Here is a 17,423-nt window from a genome sequence, read left to right as displayed (position 1 = left end):
TTTTATGAATTTAGCAGACTGAAATTCAGCCTCACTGTGTTTAGTCCTTACTCTGGGCACCAACAGAGAGTGGAATCTTAAAGAGGGGGTATTCTGCTTTTTTCAATCACATAGCACCAGTCTATAGCACACTACAGTGATGACAAAACCTTCTGTCGGTCTGTAAATGCAGTAAATTAGAATAACTGCCTTGTATAAAATGTCTCTCCCAAAATGGCTGTAGTGAATGTCTTGAAATAGGCCTCTGTCTCTTTAAGAACCTCTGCCCCTTTCCGACACGCCCCCTCCACACGCTGTCTGTGGCATCAGTGGGGAGGGGGTTCTGCTGAGGGCGTCTCCAGGAGGTGGGGGCGTTCCTAGGAGGACTCAGGCAAACCTATCCCTAAAATGGCCGCCATCAGAGTTTTTACAGATTACTCAAAAATATGTGAATGTGCCAAGGCAACACTTCAGGCATGTGTTTAATGAGGGAATGACATAATAACATGATGTAAAGCTTGAAAAAGTCGATTTTGCAGAATACCCCCCTTTAAAGTTCATGTGACACATAGACACAAATCTTGCTAAAACAGTTAACACAATTATATTTCAGATTTTGCTTAAGATTGTACCCTGCTTTCTTTAGCTTGGCAATTTTTGTGATGTTTATAGTTTCACTTCCTTATTGGACACTGACAGGAAGTGGCAAACCATTTTAAACTGTTGCCGTGGCGACCATGTTAAGTCAACAGGAAATGAGTCAAACTACTCTAGAACTTTAGCTTTATTTATGTCACTTCCTGTCAGCAGCTTTACCTCTTAACCCGCACCGGAACAGAGCACATTTCTCCAGTTTGGCTTTACCCGAATCTAAAAGATTATTGGGAAAAGCGGCAAAGTAGCGGCAAAAAAAGAGACGAAGACGAGGATGAAAACCCAACAAAAAATTCACCATATTTGAGTGACACAAAAGTGACAGTAACGCAACAAAAAAAGCCACAAAACAGAGATGAAAACGTGACAATGAAGCAACAACAAGAGAAAACATCTGAGATCAGTTTTGTAGGCCTTGGCTTTCAAATAAGGCGTTACACTTGCAACTGATGTTATCCTTCTAAATAAGTCGTATTTTCAAAAGCATTAAAACCTGTCATATGCACTTTAAACAGTAGATATGTTTGTATATATATGTATTATATGTCCTAATGCCCTGAACCCATCGGCCTCACGTCACACTCCACATTGAAGACAGCGACGCTCCTGTCACTCAGCGGCTGGTGTTGCATGTGCCACAGCAGAGTGTTTTTAGCTCTGAGCTGCAGATGGCAGTGTGGAGGTGTGAGGAGTCCTGAACGGCATGAGACTCGCTTTATTACTAATATCCGAAGTAATAATAGCTCAGAGCTCTGGTCAAATCAGTGATGAGTGCGAGTAAACGGCCTCCACCGAAGGTCAGATGTGTCAGAACGCCTTGGTCTGTATTTATCATCCGGCTCATATTCATTCTTTAAGTGTCCATTTCTCTCAATGTAGCTCTCCACAATAATTAACCTGAGACAGTCTGGTCACGTCATCGCAATATTAGGTTAATCTTCTCAATGGGCCGACGACATATGGGCAGTCACACCAGATACAAGATCAGACCCAAAATAGAAGCATCATTAGCCACTGTGGTACTTCATTTTGTATTAAGATGTATTTACTCCATTGCTCCACTGATGCTATCTGGTGCATTTTTACATCCCTCCGTTGTCATGCTTTTTAAGTTATGGTTCCCAGATAATCTCTTATAAAGAGCAGTGAGACCAATCTCTTGGAGACGCTGTTAGTCATGGCTCCTCCGCATCACATCTGCCAATACAAGTGAAAAGAATTTATTACTACGCCCTTCAGGACCCAGAGAACCTTAGACCTGAGATGAATGTATGTGAAGGAATGCATCATGGGAACTGACTTGCCTCGTCCTCTCCCCTAGACAGTGGCACAGTTTGGAAGTAGTTAGAAGATGTAGCTTCTGGTTTCCGTTGAGGATTTAGCGTCGTTTTGGGACTTCTATTCTCACTCTACAACTCTGTGCCATTTCATGAACCAAATCTACAGTGTGATCATTTGTTTGGTCCAGCCCTGATTAGAGGACACAAAGAAGACACAGTATATTGCAAAAGTCTTCCATCTGGCTGAGGTTTACATATTTTTGTTAAAGTGCATATGACACATAGACACAATTTTTGCTAAAACATAATTAACACAATTATATTTAAGATTTTGCTTAAGATTGTGCTCAGTTTTTTTTTAGTTTGACTATTTTTTGTGATGTTTATAGTTTCACTTCCTTATTGGACATCGGCAGGAAGTGACATAGAAGAAGTCAATGAGTGCTATACGTTTGTTAAGTGGTGACGTCACAGCTCAACTTCCGGGTCGGCAGATGTCCGAGAAACTCTTTAATACCACAATCAATATTTCTGAAATTCAACAGAGAGTTACTGAACATACATATTTATCAGGCCCATTAGCCAAAAATGCTGTACCTACTGCTGTAAAAGTACTATTTACAAAAATCGGTACTTCCGGGATAGCGGACAAAAATGCTAACGGCGCAGCAGCTACGCTAACCCCGGAAGTAGTGGCTTTAGTAAATAATACTTTTTAAATGTTTTTTCTCGCATATTTGCCAGTCTGCTAGGCCCCGGAAGTTGTGACGTCACACTTAACAAACGTATGGAACGTCACCTTTATCTATGTCACTTCCTGTCAGCAGCTTCAAAATTCAAATAAAAATAACTTTTCTACCCAACATTTCTATTTCTACCCAACATTTTCTATTTTCAAAAGCATTAAAACCTATCATATGCACTTTAGCACAGCCAAAATAAAATGCATAGTGTGTAAAAAGGTTGTGTTCAATTTACAATTTTTTGACACAAAATAAAATTGCGTTTTTGTTTAGATTTAATGAAATAAACTGTGTTGAAATGGCTTAAAAAATAGTTATTTAAAGCCACACCAGGTAAAATTTTACCCAATAAATAAAATTGAAATAGTAGCATTTGTTTTATGACAGATGTTTTCATCATTGAAAAATACCTCATAAAAACATGTGCTTTTGCTGTGAGCGGCTCAGCTCTCCTAAGACATGACTGTAACCTTACAGGGAGTGGGGACGTCTCCAGCTCGTCTCCATGGAGAAGCAGCAGAATATGAGATTCAAGCAGGTTATAGGTCCTCATCCAAATCCATTCTTTGATTCCCCACTGCAGTAATAGTATTTTCTGTGCTGAGCTGGTCATAGGAGCATGTTTTGTTTCGATGACGTCATGACAACAGTAAAGTCCAAAATGTTGCGCAGTGTGCCTTTAATTATCAGGTTTTTCTTCTTCTTTTCTCATATGCAGCTATCTAACAGCCTCTAATGCACTAAAGTATGTGTGTGTTTCAGGGATTACCAGGACTGAGAGGGGAGCAGGGACCCCAAGGCCCCCCAGGTCTTACGGGTGCGGCCGGGACACCTGTAAGGGCTCACTCAGAGATTGTACATGACTGGGTTTAGAAATGCGATGTTCTTCCTCTGTGTCTTTGGTGTTTTATCAGGGTAAAGCAGGTGAAGATGGAAAACCAGGTCTCCCCGGAAAAGAGGTATTTACGCTCAACTTAAAAATGTCACTTTCTGCCTTTTCCCCCAAATAGTGAGCATTCTTAGTTTACGATTGGATTTGCCATTTTCATATCACAAGGCATATGAATAAATGGAAATTTGGTCCCAAAAAAAAAAATAGAAAGTGTAACGCTGCATTTCTTTCTCTGTACTTTTCAGGGTGAGGATGGGGAGCCTGGAGAAGATGGGAGAAAGGTGTGTATCTACAAATGACATATTAGACGGTGTAGAGATAGTGGCGCTGGGGAAACGACCGGAGGCAAAGGTGAGATTGAAGAGGCTCAGGAGAATGCAGGGGATTGGAAGTATATAGTAGGACATCAGTTTTGGAGGTAATGGAGGATGTGTCCAGATTGAGACGGTTTGGACAGAGGAGGGAGAGAGGGAGAAGTTAGTTTGTGTGAGAGAGAGTAGTTTAGTTGGGAGCGGATTTTCTTAATCTTTTTTACAGTGATTACATTTAGTGCCACACTGTTGGATCGTTGCACCGATATCCTGCCACCTTATAACCAAAGTGCTCTCAAATGTTTGTAGCTTTATTAGTTTCCTCTTGCTCTTATTACAGTCATTGTTTCCTCTCTAACCCTGACCGCTCTGTTTTGCTTTACAGGGCGACAAAGGAGAAGTCGGGGCGTCTGGTCGAGATGTCAGTTTGCTTCATTTTTCTCATTTTTTTTTTTTTGGGGGGCTCTGTGCTGTGTGTCCTGACTTTGTGCACCTCTCACTGTCCTGTTGCTCCATTGATCCCCTGCTTTCACTGGTTTTTATTACACCTCACTTCACTGTCTGGCCTTTTTCTCACTTTTACTTCCTTCAAAGTGAGGGAGGGAACATTTCAAAGCTCGTGCCGTGGGCATGTTTGATAAAGGTGATGCTAGTGTCTCACAGTCAATGAATCAGTCTTGAGTCCTGAGTATTGCACAAGGTACATAATACACATACAGTACACGTTACTTTTTTCTATTACAACACAGCATGAGGATATAAAGAGTTAATTTGCAAAAACAGATATCTCCACTCTGAATTATTACAAAATGTTTGGAACTTTTTTTTTATCACTGAATTGATTTTTTTCAATAGTTTTTGAAAATGAACTCTTTGTATAACATTATGCAATAGAGCTAAAAGCAATAGTATTTTGAGTATTATTGGTATTTTGATGAGATTATTGGCCTGACACAAACAATTTGAAATTTGATGTGTTGAGGCTGGAATTTTTGTTTTCGTAATGGAACGAAATTAGCTTTGTCCTCCTTTAGTATGTAAATGTATTAATTATAATTTTGATTTGGAACAATTTTATGAACTTACAGGCTAGTTTTGTAGCATTTCTGTCAAAGGAACCCTAAAAAGTGACCCTGCGAGTGGTGAAATGTACCAGTAAACTCATTCCTGTGAAGAATTGGTATGCCACAAATATGTTAGAAAAGTTAAAAGTTAATTGACTCTGTGCATAACTTCAAATCATAACAACGCCGCCCAAGAAGTGACTTCCTGTTTCGATCCACCACGCCAAAATAAAAGCACCATCTCATTCATTAGTTCAGCAGTTCATTAGCTTTCTTTCTGCCTAACTATTAACAGACGAAACACTTAAAATGTGTGTGTTTAATTATGTTCTTGTAATGTTGCAAGTACCTGCTGAACTGATCATTGAGATTTGTTCAGTTCTTTTATTGGCGTGCTGGATCGAAACAGGAAGTCACTTCTTGGCCGGCGTTGTTATGATGTGAAGTTATACACAGAGTCAATTGTAATCCAAAAATCAAGTATAGGGCCTTTAATAAGCTGCTTATTAATACCTTTACAAGCACATTGTTAATGCCCTATTAACATCTTTGAAATATCTTATAGATTGCTTATGAAACATTTATAGGGAGATTACAAATGCTTTTCAATGCCTTATTAATAGTTAGCTAGCACACCTTAATATAAAGCTAAGTTACCGAAACAATTGCCCTCTTTAACCCAGTCTCTGCTTCATTTCTGTCTTGCTTTTTTGTCATTTTGCCCACATTTCAGATGTTGATTATTATTCCAGTCTGCCTTGCTTTTATCCACTGGACCTGCACCTTTGTTAAGCATTAACTATTCATGTTTTTGAACCACCGGCAATTTAAGCTCTCGCTTTAACCCTACGTGGAATTTTTCGGTTTTACTTTCTGGTTCACAAGCACTAAAAATAGTTGCGAACTGCGAGGAGACAAAATGGATTTCACTTTACTACGATTAAAAAACGAACAACAGGATACAGCCTCTCCAAGGCTATATGCAGAGAACATTAGGTGAAATTTGAATAGAAAAAAGAAACGCACGTCTTAGCATTTATTGCAGCACTTTACGCTCCTCTGGTATTTATCAGTGGCGGGATAGGCGGCAGCATTGACAATTCTATCACACGCTCATTCACAGCGGATCAATAGCCTCCTGAAACGAGCCTCCATATAAATTCAGCGAGCGCTAATGAGGGAAGCTTAGACTTTAAAGGGAGAGCCACTTCTGAGAGCAATCCGGAGGAGCACCAAATGTCACGCCGATGTTTTCATGTGGAAATTCAAATTAATTATCGGCGAGGAGGAGCCGGGGAGGCACGCAACCACCTGCTTTCATCTCGGCGGCACAGATTCCACCACAGCCCGCGGTGCGATGGGAGGTCAACCTTATGCACAAGTGGCAGAGGAGCGGAAAGCGGTGTAGCAATGTAATCAGCTAAAGGATTTTTTTTTTTTTTTCATTTGACATGGCAGCTTTCGATAGGTCCATCGTGTTCCACTGGGATGGCGGCAGGTCAAGTCAGTTGTTAATGCGCAGATTGTTGTCAAGAGTATTGAAGATCATGGACCAAATCACTGATAAAAAATCTTTGGTTTGGTCACATTACTAGTTATAACTTATAAGTGACAACAAGTACAAGTACAGACAGTGATGCCAGCAACAAGTTACTTTAATCTGACTACTTTTTTCGGTAACAGATAATCTAAAACATTACTATTTTCAGAACAGTCTCAGATTAAAGTTACTTTTCCAAGTCTGTGTTACTGTTTTGAAAAAATAAAATAAAATAAAATAATAAACACTTTTTTCTTGCAACAAAAACGTAGACAATAGAGGAGGAGAGCGATGGAAATACGTCACTTTTCTTGTTGATGCTACTGTTAAAATGCACTTCCAATAATGCGAGTATTGGCAAACCCGTGTCATTTGCATTTTGAGACAAGGGAGGTGATATCAGCAGCTGATTAATGTTACTTATAAAGTAACTTGTAATCTAATTTAGTTACTTCTAAAATCAAGTAATCAGTAAAGTAACTAAATTACTGATTATTCAAATGGAAATAAAAAGGGCTCAAAGTTAGTAAATGTCACCAAGTCATTGAACTACTTTACATTTTCCTTTGTAGTGAGTGATGTCTGTGATTTTGCTCAGGGTCGGGATGGACTGAAAGGAGACCGAGGTCTGGCTGGACCCGCTGGCCCTGCGGGACCTCCAGGACCTGCAGGACCGGCCGGAGCTGCCGGCCCTCCTGGACAGGTACTGCATGAGTAAACGCAGTCTTTAATTTAGTAGACTGCACGCTCTCTATCGGACATAACTTTTTTACAACTTTGATCATTGCAAGTACAAACATGAGAAAATATCCAGTTCCTCCATGTGGCTAACGCAGTCTTTATTTCAGACGGTCTATGTGAAAGGAGTTTCACAAGCACCCATCCCAGGTCCCCAGGGGCCTCCAGGAACTCCAGTAAGTACAACTCTGTCACAAACTCTCTACTTTAAGTGCACAGTTATTTCCCAAATATGAACACAAATAAACACGTTCCGTGGATAATGCGATCCTGAACTCTGCTTTTGACTCATATAAGCTCTTTTTAAATTCAGTAATTCCATGATGATTTAGGAAACTTAAAATATACCAACTGTGAATTATTATAAATGAAATGATTAAATAGAATCCTGATGTATTCTTGGGATTATAGAGTGAGTAATGGGCATCATTTTGTAGATTTTAGTAACATGTGATGCTCCTTTGTTGCTCATGGTAAAAGGCCTAAGCGTGGAATACAGGGTATTAAGTAGAAATGAGTCATAATCTTAACCCAGTATACATACTGATTACCTTGAAACGTGGTTACTATTTTTCATGGTAATGATATGGACCCTGGGCTGCAAAATGCCCTCCCAACTTCAGGAAAAGCTGCCATTGTGTCTAAAAGCAAGACACAATTTTAGTCTAAACTGTGAACATATGGAACATATCGCTTTGGTTCAATGGCGACTCCTGCTGGCAGTGTCTCCCAACCGGGGCTAAGGACAAGGTTTAAGAGGAGGTGAAAGTGAAAAGGCCAATGGTTTCATTGTTGGCAGTGTTCATGTAGTTTAGCATTATTTTCATCACAAATAAATATAGAGAAAAAAGTGTGGTAATATATTTTTCCGGAATTTATAAAAAATGATTGTAAAGGCACGCACACCAAAGCAATAATCTCCTGTTGGGAGTGTTTTTTGCGGACAGCGACACACGTTTTTGGTGTGAATATCAGCTCGGTGAAGATAGTTTCGGGTGATTGTAATTATCGAGTTGATGTCTCACTGTCGCCGTACAAGAAGCACTAGTGTTACCAACTGGCCAGTGAATCAGCTGGTCTGTAGAAGGAGAGCTTTTCTCCTGTGTTTTTGAGTTATGGGACTCACTAAATTGGGCTCCCCTGTGCTAATTGTGTGTCAAGCTTGATGCGCACTGTCTGATTAAAGCAGTACTAAGTAACTCATGCCCCTAGAGGCATTGAGCGCCACTGCAGGTGTCATAGCATGTTGCGGTTTTTTACTCATTATTTGTCCGTGAGAGTAAATACTACGCTGACAGAAAAGACAAAGAGAAAGAGGGATATTGTAGATCCAATTACGCAATGGAGATAATTTTTTTCACAACACTGTTTAAGTAGCGCTAGCCCCTTGTTAGCTTTGCCCTGTTAGCCTGTTAGCTCCTTCTTCGTGATTCCATTAGGGTGTATTGGGGCCTCTGGGTCGGAGCAGGGAATGCTGGAAGTGTGGTTTTCTGGCCAGAGATGAAATCCCCCAATCATCCCATTGACACTTGTATTACCCCCAGAAGGACTACGAAAAGGATTTATTAAGGCAAACAAGTTACTTTGTACTGCTTTAAATATACAAACTTCTTTGTGACAGAAAAAGACAAATAAAGGCGGTGGGACTCCCTGGGAACACGATTCACTCACCAGCGACAACCACCACACGGCTTTTGAACGGGAACCTGAGGCATTGTGTTGATAACTTGGCCTTGGTCGTGGGGTTTGGGATCACTTCGATGTAGATGTTGCTCTTAGCAGGTGCTCATGGGAACTTGTCATGGGAACACTTAGTTTCCTTTATGAAAGAGGCAGTTCCAGGCACTCATCAAACTGAGTGAAGGCTTGATTTTAGGATTGGAAGCTTTAAAAAGCACAACAACTCTGCCTTCTTCAGGATGTGAAGGGTTATTGTTCACACCCTGAGGAATGTGTCGGTGTGCTTTATAATATTTCCTGAAATAAATAAATTTGTTCACTTTTGCCATGGCTGAATTCCTGGACTTCATCTTTTTGTGCCTGTTAAATAGGTGTTTGACCACTTTCTCAATAATCTGCTGTACAAACGATAGTGTTTCTACAAAACCCAAGGCATGCATGTGACTTAAAGTGGGGGCGAGGCGCTGCCTTAACAGAGGAGTCGTCAGATGAATCAAAAACACAGCATGATCGTGAAAATGTGAAATCCTTTCCTATAATGTGCAGAACGAAATCTAATCCCTTCATCTTAATCTGCGATAATGATATTCCAGTGTCACCTTCAGGTTCCGCCCCCTCACATCCCCATATCTTGTTTCATGTATGATCTTTGGACGCTATGATGAAAATATGTTTAATGCATGTTTTGAGCCTGTGTAAATATGGACGTGATGTTGAGTATGTGCTGTGTTGTCTTGTTATCTCGGAGCAGCCCTTGTGCATCAGCAGTGACATGTGTTTTATCTGGCTCTCTCTCTCTCTCTTGGGACGTCCCGCTGAGAGGCTCCTCCCTGTCTCCTATCGCTCACGTTTTATCACTGTCCTTCCTCTGTCCTTCAGGGGGTACCAGGGATCCCGGGAGCAGCGGGGCAGCGCGTGAGTCCGCCTTGTTCTCTCATCGATCCAGCTCCGAGCTCGAATAAAAGCCGGGGGGGGGGCGAGGCCCAGCATTATCTGCAGCCTGCATTTTTAAACACATTTGATTTAAAGCAGAGATGCACCTCTGATCCCGACCATTCAAATTAGCTATCGGTGAATGTAGACTGAGACCATTAGCTGGCTTCATTGGTGACAGATTTTTATTTTTTTTTGCCTACAATATACTGTATACCATATTCAGTCGCTAAAATGGATCACATTATTGTACTTATAATGCGTTTTTGTTTACTTATCTATTCGACACGCTTCTGGCTTTTTTATATATATAATTTTATTAGTGGCTGGTATGGGGATGCAGTGCAAAGGACGGTGCAGGGAAGAAAGAAATAATAAGTTTATAATGATTTGTATTTAAATTGGATTTACCAACTGCCAACCAAAGCCGAGTAAGAAAACCTCACTCCCTGTCATAGGTGTGGACTTTCAAGATGCTACTTAGCCTCTAGTCACGTATTTGAGACTTGAAAATCAAATACACTGCATGACCAAAACAAAAAAGTTCCCACCTGGATTTAAAGGAATAGCCACCATTTTTAAATACTGAGATTTGTTCTTACTTTAGCTTAGACGAGTTGACATCTCAGTCACATAAACAAAGCACTGGTTGCTTCTAACTTCACTACCGTTTGGAGCTATAGAGGAGAGGAGGGGAGGCTTAACTTATTATTTCTATAGTGCAAAAAACAGCGTGATTAAAAATATGACACCTTGCCCAGCATTGTCACAAAAAAACTCTTTGCACCCAGGCTTTAAAGCAGTACTATGGCGGTGCAAAGTCACCATAGGAATTCCTTTTAGAATTCCTTTTTTTTGGAGTTGCCCCTGGCCAGCAGGGAGTGGTATTGCGGCAATGTCAGCTCCGCGCCATGAGGACAAAAGACAAGCGCTTTCCTCAACCATTCGTCAGGTTTAGGTTCAGCAACACTACTGTATGTGCCCAAAGAATGAGATCAGCTGACGGCCTGAACATCCTGAATGACCAGCTTATTCCATCATTGGCTTTCTTCTTCCCTGATGGCATCAGGCTCATATCTGGAAAGCATGGGACCTCATTAACCTAATTAAGGATCTCTGTGATGTGCTGGAGAAGGCTTTGTGGTCACACTCTCCCATCATTAATACAAGATCTGGAAGCAACACTGGATCTTTTGACATTGCAGAAGCTAAATGTAACAATGCCACAGTGACTCTGGGCTGTCATCAAAGTTAAAGGTGCTACAACCAATTTTTAGAGTGTGTGACTTTTTCATGGCATCTGTCTTTTGCTCAGGCAGTGTAAAAAGGATTGAGCTTGAGATGTTAGTTGATACAATGGACTATAACATGAGACTTGAGAAGCCCAACTCACAACAATGTCTATCTCCCTTCACATTAACACAGTCTGTGCTGTATTGACAGCATTATCAACTATGAAGAAAATGCATGGGGGAAAGTGATCCCAACCTGAGTTGCATTTCCTTAGTATTTATAGGTCCTAAAAAGCCTGAGAATTCAAAAGCCTAGGACTTTAGACTTAGCTCAGTATTTCTCAAAGCCTACTTATCAGTTAGTATGACAGCTTAGCACACACATACACTGGTCTCGAAGGGTCTAGAAACTGTCACAGAGATGGAATGATTGCTGGCTGTGTATTTTCACTTTCAGGGAGAGCGAGGACCCCTCGGCCCGAAAGGTGATGCTGTAAGTTGTATCTTCTGCATTTACATTAAAATGAATCCATTCTTGTGGCGAGCGCTGAAAGACTGACATGTTTTGATGGACAGGGAGACCCAGGAGAGGACGGGGCACCGGGCAAACCCGGGACTGCAGTGGTATGACTCAGCGACGTCACTCGACTTGGACCCGCTGCCTCTTATTTGCATATTCATTGTTATATTTTTGCATTTTCCAACAGGATGTTCAGAGAGCATTGGCAGGCCTTGGGATCATGGTATGTGAATCATAAAAATCCCTTTAGTAATTGGTCCCATTTGCAGGGAAAGATACAATAATACAGTCAAATAGTGGAGATTATGATAATCTTTTAATAATACCATGTGACTCATATGCTCTTTATGCTGAAGGTCTGCTCATCTTTCTCCACACAGAGAAACTGTTTATTTGTGTCTGTTCTAAGTGTGTGGTGCCTTGTAGGTGTCCGACCTGAAGGTGGTGGTGGATAAGAAGGACCTCCTGGCCCCTCGTCCTGAAGCGAAGCCGCAGAGAGGAGACAAAGGAGACAGAGGAGAGCAGGGACCCAGAGGCACCGCCGGGGAAGATGTAAAATCCCACTTTTATGACATACTATCATTTAACTTACACAGAATAAGCTTTAAACCAGGGGTCTCCAAGAGTTGATGATTCAATCTGGCCCATCACTTTTAGAGCACAAAGGTCTGAGTATGTCAAAAAAGAGCAAGTCTCTAGCCCATTTCTTTGCAGAGTTATGCATTTTTAAAGAAATAACCAGAATGCTCAAGTGGGGGCAGCTTAAAGAAAGAAAGGACAGAATTCCACACGTGTCCAGCAGAGGGCACTGATATAATTAGAGATCATGTTACAAACAACACATTATAGCCACGTGGTAAATGGACAGTCTGCCCTAGGGCAGCTGTGGCGACAATAGTAACTTACCACCACAGTGTGGAGTGAATAATGACTACAATGTTGTAGAAACGTGTGACAGAGGCTTGTAAAGTGCAATGCAACTGTAAGTTACAGGCTACAGTCCGGCTCATTATTATTCATTTATTGAGAAAAGTTTCCTCAAGAGTATTTTTCCAATTAAAACTTATTTTATTGGAGCTTTTATTATGGACCCCAGCAGCAATACATCCCGGATATATTTTTGTCCCCAGGAAAATGTACTTGTTTGCTTTGAATTGTTCATGTTCTAATATTGTACAACAGTGTTTCCCAACCAGAGGTACGGGGGCATCTGGGGGCATTTGAGCACTTATATTTAAGATTAAAAATAGAAAGTGTAACGATGATGATTTAAATGATGTTTTAGGTATGTTTGAATTTGACAGCATTTTATCTTCATTTTGAACATAATACTTTATATAAATACTCGAGTTTAAACTTGAGTTTAGTTGATCACTTTCTAAAAATATTGGCAGGATCCTTGAGGTAGGAGGTACTGAGAATAAATGAATAACTCAAGGGGTAGCTAAGTAAAGAAAAGTTGGGGCCCTCTGCTGTACAAGCCGGTGATCGGCGTGAGTGTGTAAATGTGTCCCTGTGGTGGATCAGGGCTCCCGAGGCTCCCCCGGGGACAGAGGGCCTAAAGGGGAGCAGGGCGAGCGAGGGCCGGCCGGCGCCGTGGGTGCTCCAGGGAGAGCCATCGGTGAAAAGGGACCTCAGGGACCAGCAGGACCTGCCGGAGAGCCAGGGAAACCGGGCATACCAGGAGTCCCAGGACGGGCGGGAGAACTGGGGGAAGCTGGAAGACCCGGTGAAAAGGTCAGTCCAAAATATACTGTCGATGCTTTGTGTTGTTGGCTCCGCTGTCTGGGAGAGAAATTAGTGCCATCTACTTTATTTTGACTCTGTTATGACATTGGAATCAAAGCACAGCTGGATAAATGAACATGACAACTCGCAATAAAAATAGATGCTGAGGAGGTTCTGAGAGCTTTAGTGCCATGTTGTTTTTCTCATTAAAATCGACAGTGTTATGTTGTATTGACGCTGCTGAATGTTGACTGCAGGGAGACAGAGGCGAAAAGGGGGACAAAGGTGAAACGGTGAGTGCATCATGGAGCGAATCCATAAATTCAAGTCTGTGATTAAGTGTGGAGTGAACGCTTCTTGTTTTAAACAGGGCAAAGTGGGGTTAACCGGAGCAGCTGGCCCTCCAGGTCAGAAGGTGAGATTACATCTTCCATATTAACAACCGAGAGTCCAGAGTGAAATAGCAAACGCTGGACACTGGTGAAGTAAAGAAACACATATGTCTTTTTTTGTGTTTTAGCAGCACATAAACCTAACGATTGTTATGTCATTGTTTTCTGTGTCTGTCCATGGTAAAAGCCTTGATTTATTTACTCTGCAGGGAGCTTCTGCTGAGTCGGTGGTGGCTGGTGCCCCCGGCATCAGGGGTCCTCCCGGAGCCATCGGGCAGAAGGGGGAGCCGGGCACGATGGGACTGTCTGGACCCAAAGGAGACCGGGTACGTGCTGGGGACATTTCTATCATCTCTCTGTCGTGTTTGCTGCAGTGGCCATACGGTGTTATAAATCTTCCAGGGTTTTTCCGGAGCGCCGGGTAACAAAGGGGACAGAGGAGAAGTGGGAGAACGGGGACGTGACGGTTCAGCGGTGAGTTTACACACACACAGATGAGGATGTAGACAGAAAACATCAGAAGAGTGGGTGTTTGTTGTGTCGTATATAAAGAAAGTCACACTAAAGAGATTTTGGGACTTGTTACAGGGTGTCCCGGGAGAGCCAGGCAAACCGGGCCAGGATGGGAAACCGGTGAGTGGGACTTGTGAATTCAGTATAAAACAGCATTATTCAAAATGTAGTATCTGTTATGTAACTAAAGCCAGGAAGCACAAATAACAGCGCTTCAGCAGCAGTAGAAGAAGAAAAGGCCAAAGTAATATGGGGTTACTCAAACCTGCATGAATAAAGCAAAAATACATTCCCAGGTATGTTTTGACCCAGGGACAATGCTATAACTTGGAAAGATAAAAACTGAAGCTGTCTTATGTAACTCAACGATATGGCGTCATAATGTGCAATAAGTCCAGAGTGTCTTTGAAGTAAGCGTTAATACTGCTTACAACAGTATACCAAAAGAAGAGGATAACTGTTTTATTTGTGTTCTGTGTCCTTCTGTGTGGAGCAGGGCCTCAAAGGGCCTGCGGGTCCTGACGGCCGACCAGTGAGTAAAACTGTTGCCGAGATGAACCCGCTGCACTGCCCTCAGCCCGTGGAGCTCTGTCCTCCGCGGCTCAGCACAAAGCTTCATTCAGCACAAACCTGCAGCTAACACTCTGTCCTTCCTGTTTCCTTTTGTATGTTGTTCGTCTCCCCCCTGTCCCTGTCCTCTCTCTTCTCTGTAGGGGATGCCTGGGTTCCCTGGAGTGCTGGGCAGACCGGTAGGTTGGCTGGGGCTTCAGCTCTGGCGGGACGGGATGGGCAGCTGGGAGATGGGGTTTGGGGAAGCAGAAGCACTTTACGCTTATCGGGTCACTTAGAAAAGAGTTGTGAGTTCAATTCTTACTTACTGTTGGTTTTCTCCTCTGCCTCCAAAAAGAAGTAAAAGTTGTGCCATGTAGTGGGATATGATGGGATGGACTAACCTCTATTAGCCTATATTAGATAAAGACCACCATAGAAGCATTATATCTGCTGTCACAACACACAAAACACCCAGCAGTGCCGCCGCTTGTTATCACACTGTGCGTCGGCCACTAAGTGCTTCGAGGGGCACCGCATTCAGGCCGTCGTGATTGAATGGCATTGTGTTTGTGCCGCTAAATTATTGATGCATTTGACAAAGAACAGGCTTGTATTCAATGAGAACGAGGAGACAGAAGAGTTACAGAAATGTGTGCCAACGCAACCGGCGATACAGCTCATGGAGCAGTGCCTGTGAAGTGCACGGAGACCTCAGACAAAACGCAAAGAAAGAAAGAAAGAAAGAAAGAAAGAAAGAAAGAAAGAAAGAAAGAAAGAAAGAAAGAAAGAAAGAAAGAAAGAAAGAAAGAAAGAAAGAAAGAAAGAAAGAAAGAAAGAAACTTGCATGGTTAAAAATATTTCACCTTCCCCAGCGTTGCCACATGGGTCATAGCAATTTTTAGAAAAAGAAAAACTCTTTGGAGCCAGGTCCCATTAGAATCAATGCTCGCAAGTGTGTCTTGGGGTCACCCCTGGCCACCCGGGGGTGGTATTACAGCAATGTCAGCTCCCCACCATAAGGACCATAGAGAAGAGCGATCCTTGCCCATTGAGAGAAACCAGGTTCTAAGACACAGACTGTATAAGTCCCCGACCCACAAAGGCAAGTCCAAGTTCCATGATTTCTATATGTTTTATACAATCGTTATACTAAGCGCATTGAGTTGCCTTGTGTATGAAATGCGCTGTATAAATAAACATGTCTTACCTTAGCTAAAGCTAGACACCTGTAAATGAAAAACACCTAATACAAGCCTCTATTAAACCTAATTTCAGTCATTCAGAGTCAGACTATCTCAATTCAGTTGGAAGTTAGATGCAGATTCAGTGTTGTTAAAGTAGCATAATCACAGCTGTGGTTGGTCACAAACCTGTCTGCAGTATTAGCCTCAGCATGATGCTGAAGTGGCCTGTGTCATACAGTAAAAGCTGAACCTGTTTACACCATCCACTGCGGTGATTTAATAATACTCTCAAAGAAGAAAAGCAATAACTAAAAGCCTCACCTTGAAGACGCAGGTTTACAGACTGCTGATGTGATGCTTATTCTTTAACATCTTTTAGACTGCACCTATCCACTAACAGCTTTATAACTAAATATTCCCTAAATGAGTGTGTGAGGGAGTCTCAGACCACGACTTCAAGTCAAGTCTTAGGGGACGAGTCACAAGCCCCAATCTCTGTTCTCCGGGGGCACCTCAATTAACAATGAAACTATTAAACCAGTGCATCTAAAGTCACCAAACATTTCTGCTTCAGGCACCAAAATGGCCCTGACACCTCAAAAGTGATGACACCCAATAGGCCTGTTGTTGGCTACGTTTAGAGAAGGAGAATGGATATTGTGTCATTCTCGTAACCCTGCTGTTTTTACAGCGCCATTGAAAAATAGGTGGAATGGGGGACCTACCCCCGAGTCGTTCAAAGGCACACGCGAACTGAACACAGTAAGTGGTAAATTGTACTCCACTTAAAGCTCACCCTGTGTTGTTGGCAGCCATGAGCAATGAATATGATACATACTTAATCTCTCAGTCAGATATTAAAACTGCTTCAACGTCAGATAAAAAATAAAAAAAAAGACTGGAGACAGAGTGAAGAGATGCCAGCAGCAGCAGACTGCCGTTTCCCCTGTGCCATCTCCACTGAACCTCCGCCGGCAGCTCATCATCTGGATTTGCACTGTGCCATGTAGCTCGCAGGCCTGCTCCCCTCTCTAATCTTATTTCATTTGTATTGGCAACGTCCTCATGAGCTCCTCAGATAGATGCTGGATTGTCGCCTCCACATGAAATATTTATGTAGAACACCTGTGCCCCCTCCCCTCCCTCCATGAGTCCACGTCAAACTCAAGAGCCCAGAATTTCCAAAGTCGGGCCACGGCATTAGCAAATCTCAAAGGCTGAAGTTTGACCAAAATGAGCTGTCCTCACATGGTTTTATTATGTTAGACCACCACAAATGCATGGGATATTCATTTAGCTGTCTGTTTCACAGCCCAAATGCTCCAGGACGTGTTGGCAACGTGCACCCCATCATTGGCAAATTGTCAGGAAAAAACTGCAGTTACTTCAGTCCTGTTCCAAAATGCAAATAAAAGGAAAACACCCTGATGTGCAAATGGAGAGATTAAAGAAGTCAGCTGACGTGCCAGGCTCCGTCTCCTGGTGGAT

General features: G+C 42.2%; 1 protein-coding gene across 1 annotated transcript in view; it reads left to right on the top strand.

Moving 5' to 3' along the window:
- The window catches only part of col7a1 (collagen, type VII, alpha 1), a gene marked incomplete at its 3' end in the record, with an annotated part of 98,424 nt that overhangs the window by 37,656 nt on the left and 43,345 nt on the right, over window positions 1–17,423 (top strand). Inside the window, exons 63-79 of the mRNA XM_079578439.1 lie at window positions 3,419–3,490; window positions 3,571–3,615; window positions 3,794–3,829; window positions 4,245–4,280; window positions 7,062–7,166; window positions 7,312–7,377; window positions 9,761–9,883; window positions 11,504–11,531; window positions 11,623–11,789; window positions 11,993–12,118; window positions 13,094–13,303; window positions 13,552–13,587; window positions 13,665–13,709; window positions 13,896–14,012; window positions 14,089–14,160; window positions 14,275–14,319; window positions 14,913–14,948. Of these exons, the coding sequence (XP_079434565.1) occupies window positions 3,419–3,490; window positions 3,571–3,615; window positions 3,794–3,829; window positions 4,245–4,280; window positions 7,062–7,166; window positions 7,312–7,377; window positions 9,761–9,883; window positions 11,504–11,531; window positions 11,623–11,789; window positions 11,993–12,118; window positions 13,094–13,303; window positions 13,552–13,587; window positions 13,665–13,709; window positions 13,896–14,012; window positions 14,089–14,160; window positions 14,275–14,319; window positions 14,913–14,948 (1,365 nt within the window). The remainder of the gene's footprint in view (window positions 1–3,418; window positions 3,491–3,570; window positions 3,616–3,793; window positions 3,830–4,244; window positions 4,281–7,061; window positions 7,167–7,311; window positions 7,378–9,760; window positions 9,884–11,503; window positions 11,532–11,622; window positions 11,790–11,992; window positions 12,119–13,093; window positions 13,304–13,551; window positions 13,588–13,664; window positions 13,710–13,895; window positions 14,013–14,088; window positions 14,161–14,274; window positions 14,320–14,912; window positions 14,949–17,423) is intronic.

This window comes from Gobius niger (genome assembly GCF_951799975.1).
Source record: "Gobius niger genome assembly, chromosome: 20".
NCBI classification, from domain to species: domain Eukaryota; kingdom Metazoa; phylum Chordata; class Actinopteri; order Gobiiformes; family Gobiidae; genus Gobius; species Gobius niger.
This window is presented reverse-complemented; position numbering and strand designations above follow the sequence as displayed.